The following is a 15,583-nucleotide window of genomic DNA, read 5'->3' as shown; positions in this document are numbered from 1 at the left end:
GTCCAGTGGCTGCAATGTAAAGCAGTAAAGGCTCTTTGCTGATTGGAGCAGCAAGCACCGACTGGGTGGAAAGCAGGGCTTCAAGCTCTGCGAATGCTGCATCAGCTTCAGGAGTCCACTCGAACTTATCTGACTTCTTCATCAGTCGGTAAAGAGGCAGTGCCTTTTCGCCGAGGCGAGAAATGAATTAACTTAGGGTGGCCAAGCAACCAGTAAGCTTCTAGACACCGTGCACACACACAGGGCGTTTCATCCGGAGTATGGCACCCACTTTCTCTGGGTTGGCGTCGATCCCTCGTTCAGAAACAAGAAAACCGAGTAATTTTCTGCTTGGAACTCCAAACGTGCACTTTGATGGATTAAGCTTGATATCATACCTTCTGAGGTTGGCAAAGGTTTCAGTAAGGTCAGCCAGTAGGTCGGAACCTTTACGTGACTTGACCACAATGTCATCCATGTATGCTTCGAAATTCCGACTGATCTGAGTGAGCAAGCACTTCTGAATCATCCGCATGAATGTGGCTCCAGCATTCTTCAAACCGAATGGCAGAGTGACATAACAGAAGCACCCAAATGGGGTGGTGAAAGCTATTTTTATCTCATCGGGTCCGTACAGACGGATCTGGTGATACCCGGAATAAGCGTCCAAAAAGGACAAACGCTCACACCCCGCAGTCGAGTCGACTATTTGGTCGATGCGAGGGAGAGGAAAGTGATCTTTCGGGCAGGCCCGATTGATATGTTTGAAGTCGATGCACATGCGAAGTGAGTTGTCTTTCTTTGGGACCATAACAACATTAGCTAACCACTCGGAGTGGTAAATCTCTCAGATAAACTCAGCTGCCAGAAGACGAGCCACTTCTTCACCGATTGCCTTCCTCTTCTGCACAGCGGACCGTCGAATATGTTCTTTGACTGGTTTCACTTTTGGGTCGACTCACAAACGATGCTCAGCCAGTCCCCTGGGAACACCTGGCATGTGAGAAGGTTTCCATGCAAAGATGTCCCAGTTCTCATGGAGGAACTGGATGAGCGCTTCTTCCTATTTGGAGTCGAGTGTTGTTGAAATGTGAGTCGGAGCAGCATTGGGATCCGTCGGGTGAATGTGAATCGACTTTGTTTCGCCAGACGACTGGAATGCTGAATCCGTGGCAGGCTTCTTGGTTCACAACAAATCACTCGGATATGCATTTCTTTGATATTCCTGCAATTCCACTACGGCCATCTGTGCATCGGCGATCTTTGAGCCCTTCTGGAAGCACTCTCCCGCCTTCTTCCGACTACCAGTGATGGTGATCACACCTTTGGGACCAGGCATCTTCAATTTGAGGTACACGTAACATGGTCGAGCCATAAAACGTGCATAAGCTGGCCTGCCCAGAATATCATGATAGGCACTCTGGAAATCCACAACTTCAGATGTCAACTTTTCTTTACGGTAATTCTTGGAGTCACCGAACACTACATCGAGAGCGATCTGACCGAGTGATGCAGCCTTCTTGCCGGGGATGACTCCATGGAAACTCATATTGCTTTCACTAAATCTGGACATCGGAATGCCCATTCCTTTCGATGTCTCTGCATACAGTATATTCAGGCCACCGCCACCATCCATCAGAACCTTAGTCAATCGGGTGCCTTCGACTACTGGGTCGACCACCAACGCTTGCCTCCCAGGGGTGGCTATGTGCGCTGGGTGATCGGACTGGTCGAATGTAATGGCAGTCTGGGACCACTTCAAATAACTAGGTGTCACAGGAGCGACCATGTTCACTTCTCTGTTGATGACTTTCAGTCGACTCTTGCTCTCAACATCAGCGAAAATCATCAGAGTGGAATTCACATGGGGATAACCATCATCATCCTCTTCCTCGTCCTCAACCTTGTCTGCTTCTTTCTCCTTTTTCTTGGGTTGTTTCTCTCGAAATTGCTAGATTAGGAGTCGACACTGTTGAGTGGTATGCTTCGGGTAAATAAAATTACCCTCTTCATCTTTTTTGGTGTGAATGTGGCATGGTAAATCCAGAACATCATTTCCATCTTGATCTTTTACTTTCTTGGGGTTCCACGGCCTTTGGGACTCCCCTTGAACTTTCCTTTAGTCACGGCTAAAGCTTCACCAGGAGCGGCTGGTTCGGCTTTGCGCTTCTGCTTCCGACTGGAATTTCCTCCTCCAGTTTCGTGGGCGACTATTTTGTGCTTGCCACTTCGGAGTCGGTCTTCTTCTTCGCCGTTGGCATACTTGGTGGCAATTTCCATCATACGAGTCAGAGTCATATCTCCTGTCCGACCGAATTTCAGATACAACTCCTGATATTTGACGCCTTCTTTAAAGGCACAAATTGCCTGATGATCAGACACATTCTCCACCGTGTGGTGCAATGTGATCCATCTCTGGATATAATCTCTCAAAGTTTCATTCGGTTTCTGAACGCAACATTGTAATTCTGTCAACCCTGCCGGCCGTTTGCAAGTACCTTCAAATGTTCTGACAAATACTCGGGAAAGATCTTCCCAAGTTAAATGCTACCAGGCGCTAACTGATTCAGCCACGCTCTGGCTGAGCCCTCCAACATCAAAAGAAGGTGCTTCATGGCCACTTCATCATTGCCACCACCGATCTGAACAGTCACTCGGTAATCTTCAAGCCAAGTATCAGGCTTGGACTCTCCAGTGAACTTACTGACTCCAGTCGCCAACCTGAAGTTGGGAGGAATCACCGCAGCCCTGATGGCTCTGCTGAAGCACTCTAGACCTGAGACATGCACTCTGCTGCTGGTTGGAAAATCTCTGTCGGGACCTTTTCTGTGAGCTCTGTTTCTATCGACCAGACCCTGAACGAGAATAGATCTCGCATCAAAGCCCGGTCCCCTGGGGTCGACCAGAATCCTTCGCCCACCACTGTGAGGGCGTCTGTCATCCTGTTGCCGAGGCACGTATGATCCACTCCTTGGGGGAGGCGTGGGCACTCGACGACGATCGTCGTGATCGAGTCGGTGATCATACTGCTCACGGCTTCTGTACTGGTCTCGTCGGTCTCCACGTCCTTCACGCCTCGGAGGCGATCTCGGACTGTGAGCCGACTGGACAGTGTCTGCCACCATGGATCTGCTATGGATCCTATCCCGCGACTGAGATACTGTTGTATTCTGATCTCCCGCCGCACGGAGCAAGGCCCGGATCTGCACTAGACCTCGACCAGCTTCTGACTGGGAAGGTTGGATTGACTCCGCTATTCGGGCCGCAGCTGCGAGATTCTGGATCGGGGTTCGGTATACCTAAGTCAGAGGCGGAAAAAGTTGTCGTCGACTGTACTCGGGGATACGCTGCCGAGCACGCTCGTCGAGTGCGCGCTGGAGGTTCTCCAGTCGAGTGCGCTCAGCCAAGTTGGCTAGGCGCGCCTCCTTCAAGGCCCGAGCCTCAGGGGTTTCTCCAACGATAGGAGTGTGAAGTGCATCCATGTTCCGGCACTTCACACTCCTCTGTGAAGAGAGGGGTTCGGGTCGGTACTCTTCATGGACACGCGACGGATCGCCGCCACCATCGCCTCCGTCCTCACGAGTGAAGCCAGGAGGACTACGTGGTCCATTGACCATCAAATCTTCCTCCGCGGGGTCGCTGCTGTCGCACTTGGATGCAGTCTCTACGGATCCAGTCGAACAGGCCGTAGAGAGTTTCGTCGGGCTCGATTGCCGTGACCTAAGGGGGTAGCCGATTGGCGAGCCACCGCATGCCTCACCCACCGCTGAAACCTCGACCGACCGGAACGTTTGCCCCGGCGGGCTGCGGGGAGGGAGGTCGGCACGGGAGCCGACCGATACTGAGTCGACGGCTGCCGAAGGAGGACGTCACGGACGCACGCGCGAAAGTGCGTTGCCCCGCGGATGGGGAGTGCCTCGACATCGAGTGGCGCTTCCTGGAGCCAAGCGGAGTCGTCGACGATGAATACGAGCGCACCGAGACGGATCTCGTGGCCCTCGGCCAAACCTCCACCTGAAACCATGTCGATGAAGATCGGAAAAAATCGCAACTTCTCGAACAAGTCGCTAAGACACCTGCCTCACGGTGGGCGCCAACTGTCGTGGTTCTAAGTCTGACAGTAGAATGGGGGGTAGGAATGTAGAGGCAAGATCTTAGCTATGGAGGAGTTGTACTCGGGAGTTTTACGAGTTTAGGCCCTTCTTGGAGGAAGTAACAGCCCTACGTCTCGAAGCCCGGAGACGGTCGACTGGACTATATGTGTGTGTGTTACAGAAAGTGCGAACCCTTGTCCTTGAGGAGGGGGTGGCTTATATAGAGTTCGTCAGACCCCTCCCACCCTCAGTTACAAAGGGGTTTAAGGTACATAAAGATGGAGACATTACTGGTAACGCCTGCAATAAAGATACATAATGACCATTAAAGCTATGACTTAATTCCCGACCGTTGCAGAGTGGAGAGGCTCTAGATCTTCTGATAGTCGAGTGATTATCTATACGGTCGAGTGTCTTCAGGATTGTCGAGTGGAACATAACTTTATGGTCAAGTGGATGATGATTTTTCTTCGAATGCTCCTAGTACCTTTAGGGATGTCCTTGGGGAGGGTATCTTGAATAGATCCATGACTCTACTCCAGGTACATAGCTTCGTCATGAGGTAGGTGCCATCCCCAAGGACGGCCCAGGGCAGCCCCCGGCGATGGGAGTCGTGGAAGCGCATGGCCGAGCACCACAAGGGGCGCGTGTGCGTCGACGTTTCACAAGGCGCGCCTCTAGCGTTTGACAGGTCTCGGACGTGTTTTTTTAACACAGTACAAACGCAAACACTCATATACAAGCACACACTCACCCTTATGAACGCACACACGCACACCCTACCCCTATGAGTAACTTCGAAAGACCGAGCCAACATATCATCTTGAAATTTACGAAGTCACCATAGGCACCTCGTCGTCGACGGAAACATGTTCTCCCACTGAATGCGCATCTCCGAAAATTCTGAAATAAATTCAGAAATAAATGCGATCACCAGGACTTGAACCCTGATAAACTGGGATACCACAACCCTCTAACCATCCAACCATGGTCCGCAGGTCTCGGACGTGTTGAGGGACCGCCGATTGAGCAAATGATCGGGGAGTCGCTGACCAGGCCGATCCACCCGTGAACCGGATGAGGCGCCGATTTATAAAGGTGGGTCACGAGTCCCCCGCGACGGTCGGGCGTGGACTAGCCAGCCAAGCCAAGCCGGCGAGCGCGGGAGCGCACCCAGCTACCACCGCCGGGCCACCCTCATTGCTCCTGCGACCCCATCTCGCGTCAGTGCATTTTTTCATATACAAATCGCGCACCAAAAACGGCGTACGAACCGATCGACTAAAATTCGAGCGAGCCAGCCGGGTTGGAAATTCAAAAGGGGTCGGCTTGTAAATGTGTGCAGGTGCGCGCGTGCATGGATTCAAGGGGACACCTACCGTCGGTCCACCCTGTCTGTACCGCGGATGGAGGCATATGCATACGTGCCAAACGGTTTTGAACCCAAATTTTTAATTAATAGTAATTAATAATTCATTTATTTTGAAACTGGTCAAAAGTTGGTGGAAATTTTAAAATTGAAAAGGACGCAATGAACAATAGCGTCCAGGGCTGGATGCTATTGAGGACAGCGTCCAGGTGTGGACGCCATCACAAATAGCATCCAGTTCTGTTGTTCGCCCAACCATCAGATTGAACTAAACCGGGTCGTTTCCTACTAACAGATAGAAGCTCGGTGATATTAAGTTATGCTAGTTTACGAGAAGCCAATTTTTTTGTTATGAGTCTACAGTACATCAATTTAAAATTAAGATATTCACTTACCGCACTTCATGTTTGTAGGCGAATGTAAGAACGTGTTAAATGTTCTCATTTAAGTGGACGGTGAAGTGCAACATGGATCTATGGGTGTTGAGCATAGTGTTCCTTCTAAATTAGCACTTCCTCCGAGAAGACATCAAGAGTGAGACGTGTCGAGGACTTGGAACTAATAATGACAGTCCTCAAAACAACCTGAATATCCAAGCTCGCTTTAATATTTGAGCTCTTGGACCATATTATTTTCAATTAATTCCAGTATATGAGGAAAGAGGATGGACAATGATTTTTTAGAAGACCAAGTCCCGGACTACATGACAAGTAATAGAGTTATATGTTAATTTCATGCAAAATCGAGACATGTTGAGCAAAGTCAGCAGTGGAAGCAACACAACAATAATTGAAGGGGAATCACAAAGGTATGAAAGTGCAATGCATTCGTCATTGCATCAAACATCTGTCGGTGAATTTTCAAATTCTAGTACACATAGGTGAAAACTATCTGTCTTGGGCCGCCAATGCTCTCCCAAGGCCAATATCAAATATTTGTAGACATTGAATTTTCCTCATCTTAGCAATCTGATAAAAAACAAGGTTCTCTAAAGCTGAGCTACATAGAGGATCAAATGGGATGCCGACACGATGACACCATACATTCAAGAAAATGTTAGGCTGCATAAATACACAGAACAATTAGTCTTTAGTTAACCACTTAGTTTAACATAAGGCATGCAAATTTAAAGGATACTCACATTTTCCCAAGTTTTGGGTATTTTGTGCTGGCTGTGAGTCATCCATAACAAATCATTGAAATGTCCATTTGTTTCCATTTGAAGACCATGTTACAACATAAAAGGAATGAGTAAGATGTTGGAATGAAATATCAAAGCTCAAACAATCCAATGTTTTCACCTACGCTTAGGCAGTCAGTGAAATCAGTAAAGCTATACCGCAAGATAGCATATCAATCAGTTATGCTCAACTGCTTAAGTACTAGGTCATTCCATAACAGTTTCGAAATTTATATTATTTTGGTTCGACGGACAATACCAGTCTATTAACCAGAATAAGAGACAAATAGTAAATCATTAATAGAAGTAATTTGGAAGCATCTACCGTTTATTGGGGGACTAGCAGAATGTGTACCTTTTATCAGGGCAAATTACAGTGTCGTGTTGTACCCTGCGACGATCCATGCTGCTACCGATGGTTGAGATGACACACGAACAAGCAGTGAAGAGACATGGATGATCACCTCCAGCCGAATTATTGATTATGCAGCAGCCACGTCCTCTGCCCACCCCCTTTGGCCGTGATGAGGTCGGGGGCAGCCGTAAGGGTGTGGGCGACGGGGACGACCCAGAGGTCGGGGCAACGAGGCAGAGGCCGAGCGCGGTCCATGGAAAAGTGGGCAACGGGGATGGACGAACCGGAGGCCTGGCCGGCGGAGAAGCAGGAAGCTAAAGGTTGGCGACGAGGACGAGGCGGAGGCGGCAGCCTCCAGCATGCTATTTGGTTCAGAGAGTCGGGGTTAGGCACAACCAGATGGTGGATGCTGGCAACAACAGCGTCCATACTGGGACGTTATTCTCATCTGTGTCGGGCTGGACGCCGTTATCCACTGCGTCCTTACTATTTTTCAAATTTCCATTTATCCGTTACTACTTTCATAATTATTGAATTATTAATTAATAAAAATTTCGGGTTTTGAACCACGGCCAGCGGTGGGTATCGTTGCCTGCTTAGAGTTCGCGATCGTGGCCGGAGATTCATAACAATGTGCAGCAAACATGCATCTCAAAGTAACTTCTTTTGGTGTCGGGCTCACCGATAGTATCACTCCAGGGCAGTAACATGTCTCTTGGAGTATTACTCTTGTGATCTTTCTTTTCCCGAGATTTTGTAATCCAGGGTAACAAGAACTAAAAAAAAACTCTTCATTGATGAGCTATTCGGGCAATTTAGTGCTTAAGGCTTTCTTGGAGTATTACTTTTGTGATCTTTCTTTTCTGAAAGCCTCAGCCTGCCTAAATTCAGCATGTTTTGAAGTCGGGACGTTGGAATTTTTGTTTTTCTTATCCAAACGTCGACTACGCCTCTCGGCAAGGTTAGAGGCCCCTCCAATCTGCACATAAACTGCTGCATCGAGCAAGGAATGTGGTACAAAGCAACTGAAGTTGCTCAAGAACTCATCCAGGAAGGTAGAGGTTGTTGGGACTTGTGACCTGCCAATGTCATCAAGCGACTCGTCGGACTCAGAAGCCTTCAAGCTGGAAGTTCACTAGGCGCTATCAAACTCTGGATACGAAACCAAAAGCGGCAATCTCCCCAACCAAGCTAACATGTAAAAACGCCTGAGTCAGGTCCATGCCATTGCTCGAAGCCACAATTTCCTCAACCTTGACTTGTTACTCCATGCCTTGGATAATCATTTCGGGTAAGCCAACATCCAAAGCCAAAGGAGCATGACACCTTTTTTTTGTGATCCAGACGCTAGAAGGTATCATGGCAGGTGTAAATTCTTTTTTGATGAGCTATCCGTTTTTTTAATTTAGCAAATGGAGTCTTGATTTACCTGACCAGCAACTTATTCATAGGTAAGTTACAATAGTCCTCAAAGTCTTAAACAAGGCCTAGTCGACAAAAATGGCGACTAGCCAAATGTCACACAGTTCTAATTGTAAGCCATCTATCATGTGCAGATTATAGAACCGAAGATATAATCTATCATGATATTCCGCTTCAATCAACCATTGCCTCGCCATGTGTTTTTATTAATTTCTTTTTGTTTGTGCGAAATGTGTCTTTATTGATTTGTTGGAATGAAATTGAAAAATGAGAAACCCCTCAATTCGGCAAAGATTCTGCTTCAAGGCGTTGTCTGAATTTTTTTACAGCAAGTTAAACTTTGAGTATATGTATCAACTCTCAACCCTTACAAATCAGAATTGTACAAACTCATCACGGAGGTGGTACACTTCAAACTCAAAGAGTAGATTAAAAAAAAATCAAACGCCGGGAATTATCGGGGAGATTTGAAAAAACATTACTCCCTCCATTCCCTTATACAAGGTCACAAACTCAAATTATAGGTACCAAGATAAAATTTAATGACTGATTTGCAAATCAATTATTCTTTTCGTTAATCGGGATCATTAATAGGCCGCATGCATGCAAAAAAGGAACGGGAAGGAAGTTGTACTAGCACAGCGTTTCTTAAATCAAGGGAAAATGAAGGTTGGTTAGTCAAAGGACATGGAAGGTTTAACGCCCATTTAAACCCCACACTGCCCACCATTTCCGCCTCCCTATAAATACGCGCGCCCAACATGGAATCCTCCATCATTCCTCGAATCCCCTCGCCATTGCCGCGCCATTCAGTGTCTCGATCGCAAATGGCAATGGAGAGGAGCACGGCGGAAACGCTGCCGCTGCCCCCGCGCCTCTCGGCCTCGCCAACTTCCTCGCCGGCCACCGTCGGCGCCCACCTCACCAATGCTGCCTGCGCCAGCAGGATCCGGCGCGAGTGCCGCTCACCACGGTCCTTGCTGTCGCGCATTCTCGGCAGGGGCAGCAGCAGGTTCGGCTGCCGCCTGCGCATTCCCCGCTACTGCTCCAGCGGCGCCGGAGCGGCCGCCAAGGAGGACGCCGTAGAGGAGGTGGTGGCCGCGCCGAAGGTCGTGGCGAGCAAGCAAGAAACAGAGGTTCGCGAGTCGCCTCGGAGTTCCCTGCAGGGTACGTGAGTGATTACCGTGAACTGGCTGAGTTAGTGATTGGCGTTGATGGTGATGGTCAATGGCGTGGCGTGGTTAATCGTTTCGTTTGCGCAGGGATGAAGGCGGCGCCGGAGGTGTCGGCGGCGAGCCTCGGGCTGGGCGCGGGCCTGGTGCTGCTGCTGTCCAGGGGCGCGGCGGAGCTGAGCAGGATGGCCGAGCTGCGCGCCCAGATGGAGCGGCTGGTGATGGACGTCAAGGCGGAGGCGCGTGGCAGCACCCGCTCCGACTTGTCTGACGGCGGCCATGTCGACGACGGGGCCAGCGTCGTCAAGGAGCGCATCGTCTTTAAGGACGCCCCGTTGTCCCGTGGTTCGCGCGATGCCGCCTCGGCGTGCGGCGATGCCGGCGTTGGAGATGCCGCCGCGGCCTTGGATCAAATGGAAGCAGAGCTCGAGGCTGAACTGAAGCGCCTGCAGGTCGACTCCGACCACGACGATGAGGAGGAATGTGTTAGACCGCGGCGAGATCACCAGCTCGAGGTACCGTCGTGCTCGTACAACTAGTGGTGCTCACGCGCGCCCGCTCTATGTCAATTTGACAATTCTGTACTAAGTTCCGATTGAACTTTAATTTGCAGTCGGAGGCCAAGAGCGACATCTCCTCGGAGAGCGGCTCCCTTGCTTGCGTCGACATAGACGGTGACCAAGACATAGACGCGGCAACAGAATGCAAGGAACACGAAGACAACGAGGAGGACGATGAGGAGGAATGCGTGAGACCGCGGCGAGATCACAAGCTCGAGGTACCGTCCACTCGTGCCGCCACTGCCGCCGGCGTGGCGGCGTGCTCGCTCTGTGCCAATTTGACGCTGTCCTGAACTGAATTCCCATTGATTTTGCAGTCCGAGGCGAAGAGCGACATCTCCTCGGAGAGCCGCTCCCCTGCTTGCGTCGACATCGACGGTGTCCTCGGCGACGCGGCAAGAGATTGCAAGGAACACGAAGACAACGAGGAGGAGGAGGAGGAGGGAGACACTGACGAGGAGGATGAAGAGAGCAAGGCGTGCCACGGCGGTGTGCCGGCCCGGGTGCTGGAGCGGAGGCTGCACGAGCTCCTGCAGTCGCGGCACGAGCAGCGGATCGCGGATCTGGAGACGGAGCTGCAGCGCGCGCAGAGGAAGCTGCGCCACAAGGAGCGCGAGGTGTCTCGGTGGCGCGACACAGCCAAGCTCGTCTCCAGCCGCAAGGACGAGTCGCTGCTCAGGTAGAACCAACGGACCGCGAAGATGAGATATAATTAACACTGCTAGCAACCCACATGTATCAATCTAAATCTGTTGGTAAAAGTAGAACCAACGGGGTCGCTGCATGCTCAGATAAAAGTAGAACCAACGGACCGCGGAGGTGCGCGCGGCCGGTCTGTCGATACTCGCTAGTTTTGCTCCGTCGCAACCATTATCCCCATGGCTGGCTTTTCTACTCCCTCCCGGCATACTTTGCAAGAAACAAGAAAATCCCATCCGAACCTCAGTGTGATTTCATTACATATTCTCGCTATCATCATGCACACCGGACTCCATGATATATAAGCCTTTTAGAAATTTCATCAGTAGAGACAACATACAGATGTAGAGGGTACATTCACTTATTTTGTTGAGAAAAGTATATTTTTCGTCCCTCAATTCTTGACGGAGTCTAGATTTGGTCCGTCAACTCCAAAACCGGACAACTTGCACTTTTAACTTCTAAAACCGGACAAGATTCATCCCTGATAACGGTTTTGACCGGTTTTGGTGCTGTCCCATCCCGGTTTTGACCGTTCCGACTCAAATTTGGATACCTTTTCCAAGTCCACGTGATGTTTTCAAATTCGGTTATTTTTTCAAATACGTGAAACTTTTTAAAATTTTTGTACTTTTTTTAAATCTGCGTACTTTTTACAAGTTCATGTACTTTTTCAAATATGCGTATTTTTTAAAAGTTCATTTAGTTTTTTAAGTTCATTTAATTTTTTTAAATTGATGTACACTTTCAAATTTGAGTAATTTTATTGAAAGAGTTCATGAATTTGAAAATTTTATGCGAACTTGAAAAAAGTACGCGGATATGGACTTCTTTTACGCAAAAATATGTGGATTTCAGAAATTGTTTCATCTTGAAACAAGTATGTGAATTTCAAACAAAGTTCATGGATTATAAATGGAACACAGATTTGAAAAAAAATGCGGACTTTGAAAAGCATGTGGATTTGAAATAAGTATGCGAATTTCAAAAAAAGTTCATGGCTTTGAAAAATACTTGGATTTGATAAAATTACACAAACTTGGGAAAAATACGGGGATTTGGAAAAGGTACGTAAATGTTAAAAAATCACGGATTTGAAAAAAGTATGTGAACTTTAGAATAGTTTGCTGATTTGAAAAAAGTATGTTTATTTTTGAAAAAAATATGTGACCTTGAAAAAACTATGCGGAGTTGAAAAGTGTATGTGGATTTCAAAAAGTTCACGGATATAAAAAAATTACAGGAATATGAGTGAGCACGGGTCAAAACCGGGGTGAGTCAACACCAAAACCGGTCAAAACCGAGTCCGGGGACGAACCTTGTCCGGTTTCGGTAGTTAGAGGTGCAAGTTGTCCGGTTTTGAAGTTGAGGGACCAAATCTAGACTTCACCAAGAGTTGAGGGACAAAAGGTATACTTTTCTCTATTTTGTTCTATATATGGCCCGTATTGAAATCTCTAAAAAGACTTGTATTTAGAAACAACTCATTCGATCCTATAGTGACTATTTTATTAGCTTTGTCTAGTGCGTCCATACATATTACTATCATCAGATCAGGCCCTCATGGAACCTGGTCCACCATAGAAGATAGTCATCCCAAAATCCTTGCTAATTTCAAATCCACCCGTAGTGTATTTGGACGGATCGCTCGACCCTTGCCCCACTAGGTATCTATCAGGGGTCGCAAACTTGACCGTGTCGTCTGCAATCTCGATCTTTCTTATGAACGCTGCTTTTCCAAATCCTTCCGAAGCAAAATGGCCGCTGCCCATCTGCGTAGACTTTGATGACGCTGTCGGCCCCTCAACCTGCCCGCCCCAGAATGCCAAATCGCCCTTGTATCTAATGAATTTGAACAGCCCACCCGGCCAATATCCAATTGCTATGTTATTGTAACTCACCCACCAATAGTTTGATTTCGGCTCCTAAAATAATTCAGTATTAATTAGTTAGCTATATGCTCATAAATAAATAAATTAGTTCATTTGTACATGGTACGTACTTGAGATATTGCAAATTTATTTTAAGAATAACATAATACGTACCTTGAATATTTGAATGCCTGCTACTCTCTGGTCTCCACCATAGACAGAGGATGGTTGTATTCTTGATCCAGGACCAATGTGCGGGTGGACTTGCACATATCCAGGACAGCTGTGGTCAATGCAGCCCTTCTTTGAATAGCCATCGAACTGTCAAGTTTGTTCCAAGGTCAAAAACAAAAACAAAATATCAACACACATACATTATTAATTTCTTATCATAGAAATATATAGAGCATGTATCCAAATAATATTATGCATTACCCAAGCAACATGAAGTCTAACAAAAGCATCACCACTCAATGCTGGAGCTACCCGAAGACCGGCGCTCAGCCGATCAGGCCGTTGTCCTCTTCTATTTTCAATACTTATCCAAATTGCACTAGAATCCTGGCTACCTTTAACCTTTGGCTCCCAAACATTTAATGAAGCACGCGCCCCATATAAATCACCCATGTATGTGAGTCCTGCCCTCTGCGAGAAATAAAAGTAACATCTGCAAATGTCAAGAATGAATACTATGTATATATAAACCTGATAGGATATCACATCTAATTCACGTTATAAAAAATGTAAGGCGCCAATCCCATCAGAATTTTTAATTGGACCACTAATTAAGCTAAGAAGTTCTAAGTTATGTGACACATAAATCATATTATATTATTCATATTCAAATGCATTTTAAATGTTATCACTTTCGTTTCATATTGCCATGTTGTCGATACAACTTAAATCTTAAGATGTGTGGTCATTCACATTTTGGGAAGGAAAGAGTAATGAAATTAATGAATACAACTTAATGCCAAAAACTAAGAATTTGGGACTAGTATATATGAAACTCTCCAATAGAGTGTTACTAAAACTTGGTAATGAAATCAGAATTCCTTCATGTACAACTAAAATAATGCTCATACATAACTTATTTAGTAGATATAAGAATCTAAGGGCACAAAAATCATTCCTAACTGCTCAAATGTTGTAGAGTACAAGGTCCTTCATTCACTATAAAATTACCAAAAAAAACTCATTGTTCCATAATAACTTGGTGAATCTAAACCGTTCATTATTGTGGCCCTCGATGGAAAATTAACCGTTACCATCCAAATATTACTTTTTTTCTTAGAGTACTTTCTTAGAATTTAATTAGATTATTTATAGTGTCTATGGTGCATCTTTAATCCAACATTGTACATATGATATGCATCATAAATGCAACAATTATACGTCAATTGGCATAATCAACCCTATCAAAACATCCCATCAAACTATGATAACAAATTCATTTTGTAACTTATACAAAAACTCACCTCCCATTGCATATCGTTTTTTAGCCCATCAATATTGTGTGTTGCTATGGTGCTACTTCCGTTACTACGCAGTATTGGAACTGTTCCTGTTGGGCACTCGATGATAGATGGTTCCGCTTGTGAAAAAGAATCCGAAGGAAATGTTTCGGTATCCATCCAAACAGGGATAGAACTTGGTTTCATCTGTTTGAAAATAAAATCAACCACCATGTAACAAAATATTACAAATGCATCAGACAATACACACAAAACATGTTGTAGTTTTATTCATCATTGACATAGCTTATACTATGTCAAAAGGTTGTCACTTTAGTTCATTTTCAATAGTCCTAATTTTCTAATGTAAAAAAGCATATCCAGAAAGATTGATGAAACAAGAAGGGAGTAGAACACACTAAAGCAACATTCGTGGACTTAATTATGAACTGACAATATACTGAGCAATTCATGGATGTATATCATATTTTTATGAAATTAATTTACCTTGATTTTATGGTCTTTCAACAATGGGTGGTTTAAACCCGGTTGCTTATACACATCGATGCAATCATAGACGTCTCCGTCTTCCATCTATTTTGAGATTTCCTTTGCTTGTTAGTCATAAAAATATATGCTAAATATACATGAGAAGGTTAATTAGTCATACCTGAATGGTTTTATTAACTCCTTGATAAGTCAGAATCTGGGTACTGTCTTCCTCTTGCCTTCTATATCTCACATCTTTTCCTCTGGTCGCTAGAACAAGAAATGACATAAGAAGAGTCACACTAATGGCTTGTGTTCCTTTCATTGTTAGAACCTGGAATTGTTTGTTTTGGAATTCCTATACCACCATATTTATATGCATTTGAACGTACCACACATTTAATGTTGCAAATAATTATAAGATATATCATAAGGAATTAGTTCACTGTACGCATACAAAAGATATCATATATTAATTGCACTAAGATATATTACCTCTAGAAAATTATAGCATTAATTGCACTATGATAATTTGTGTTGGAAAATATGCCATTAATTTCCCTAAGATATGATCATCCTTCTCTTTTGTACAAAATATACGGTGTTAATGCCATATAAATGATGTGATGTGTTTGATGCATAGGAAAATCTTCACAAGTTCCAAGTTTGATACGGAAAGTGTTAACATGATTAATTTATTGCTACCAAAAGATATGCTACTCCCTCTGTTTCCAAATATAAATCTTTTTAGAGATTTCAACAAGAGACTGCATACGGAATAAAATGAGTGAATCTACACTCTAAAATATGTCTATGTGCATCTGTATGTTGCATTTCATTTGAAACCTCTAAAAAGACTTATATTTAGAAACGGAGGGAGTAAATATAAATGAGAAGGTTAATTTTTCATACTACCCGAATGGTTTTGTTAATTTGTCA

The 15,583-nt window shown here is 45.7% G+C and overlaps 2 protein-coding genes across 2 annotated transcripts; one reads left to right on the top strand and one right to left on the bottom strand.

Moving 5' to 3' along the window:
- Window positions 1-9,190: 9,190 nt before the first annotated feature.
- On the top strand, window positions 9,191-11,195 carry LOC125512814 (uncharacterized). The gene is made up of 4 exons (XM_048677893.2): window positions 9,191-9,566; window positions 9,662-10,086; window positions 10,185-10,349; window positions 10,449-11,195. The coding sequence occupies exons 1-4, from the start codon at window positions 9,227-9,229 to the stop codon at window positions 10,812-10,814; spliced, it is 1,296 nt and encodes a 431-aa protein (XP_048533850.2). The 5' UTR covers window positions 9,191-9,226; the 3' UTR covers window positions 10,815-11,195.
- Window positions 11,196-12,317: 1,122 nt separating this feature from the next.
- LOC125512813 (protein neprosin-like) lies at window positions 12,318-14,998 on the bottom strand. The gene is made up of 6 exons (XM_048677892.2): window positions 14,826-14,998; window positions 14,663-14,749; window positions 14,180-14,362; window positions 13,137-13,346; window positions 12,876-13,022; window positions 12,318-12,755 (listed from the first exon to the last, which is right to left on the bottom strand). The coding sequence occupies exons 1-6, from the start codon at window positions 14,967-14,969 to the stop codon at window positions 12,384-12,386; spliced, it is 1,143 nt and encodes a 380-aa protein (XP_048533849.2). The 5' UTR covers window positions 14,970-14,998; the 3' UTR covers window positions 12,318-12,383.
- Window positions 14,999-15,583: the final 585 nt, after the last annotated feature.

Source organism: Triticum urartu, chromosome 6A, assembly GCF_056163025.1.
Source record: "Triticum urartu cultivar PI428250 chromosome 6A, HENAU_Tu73, whole genome shotgun sequence".
Taxonomy (NCBI): Eukaryota; Viridiplantae; Streptophyta; class Magnoliopsida; order Poales; family Poaceae; genus Triticum; species Triticum urartu.
Note: the sequence above shows the minus strand (reverse complement) of the source record. Positions and strands in the feature narration are given on the sequence as shown.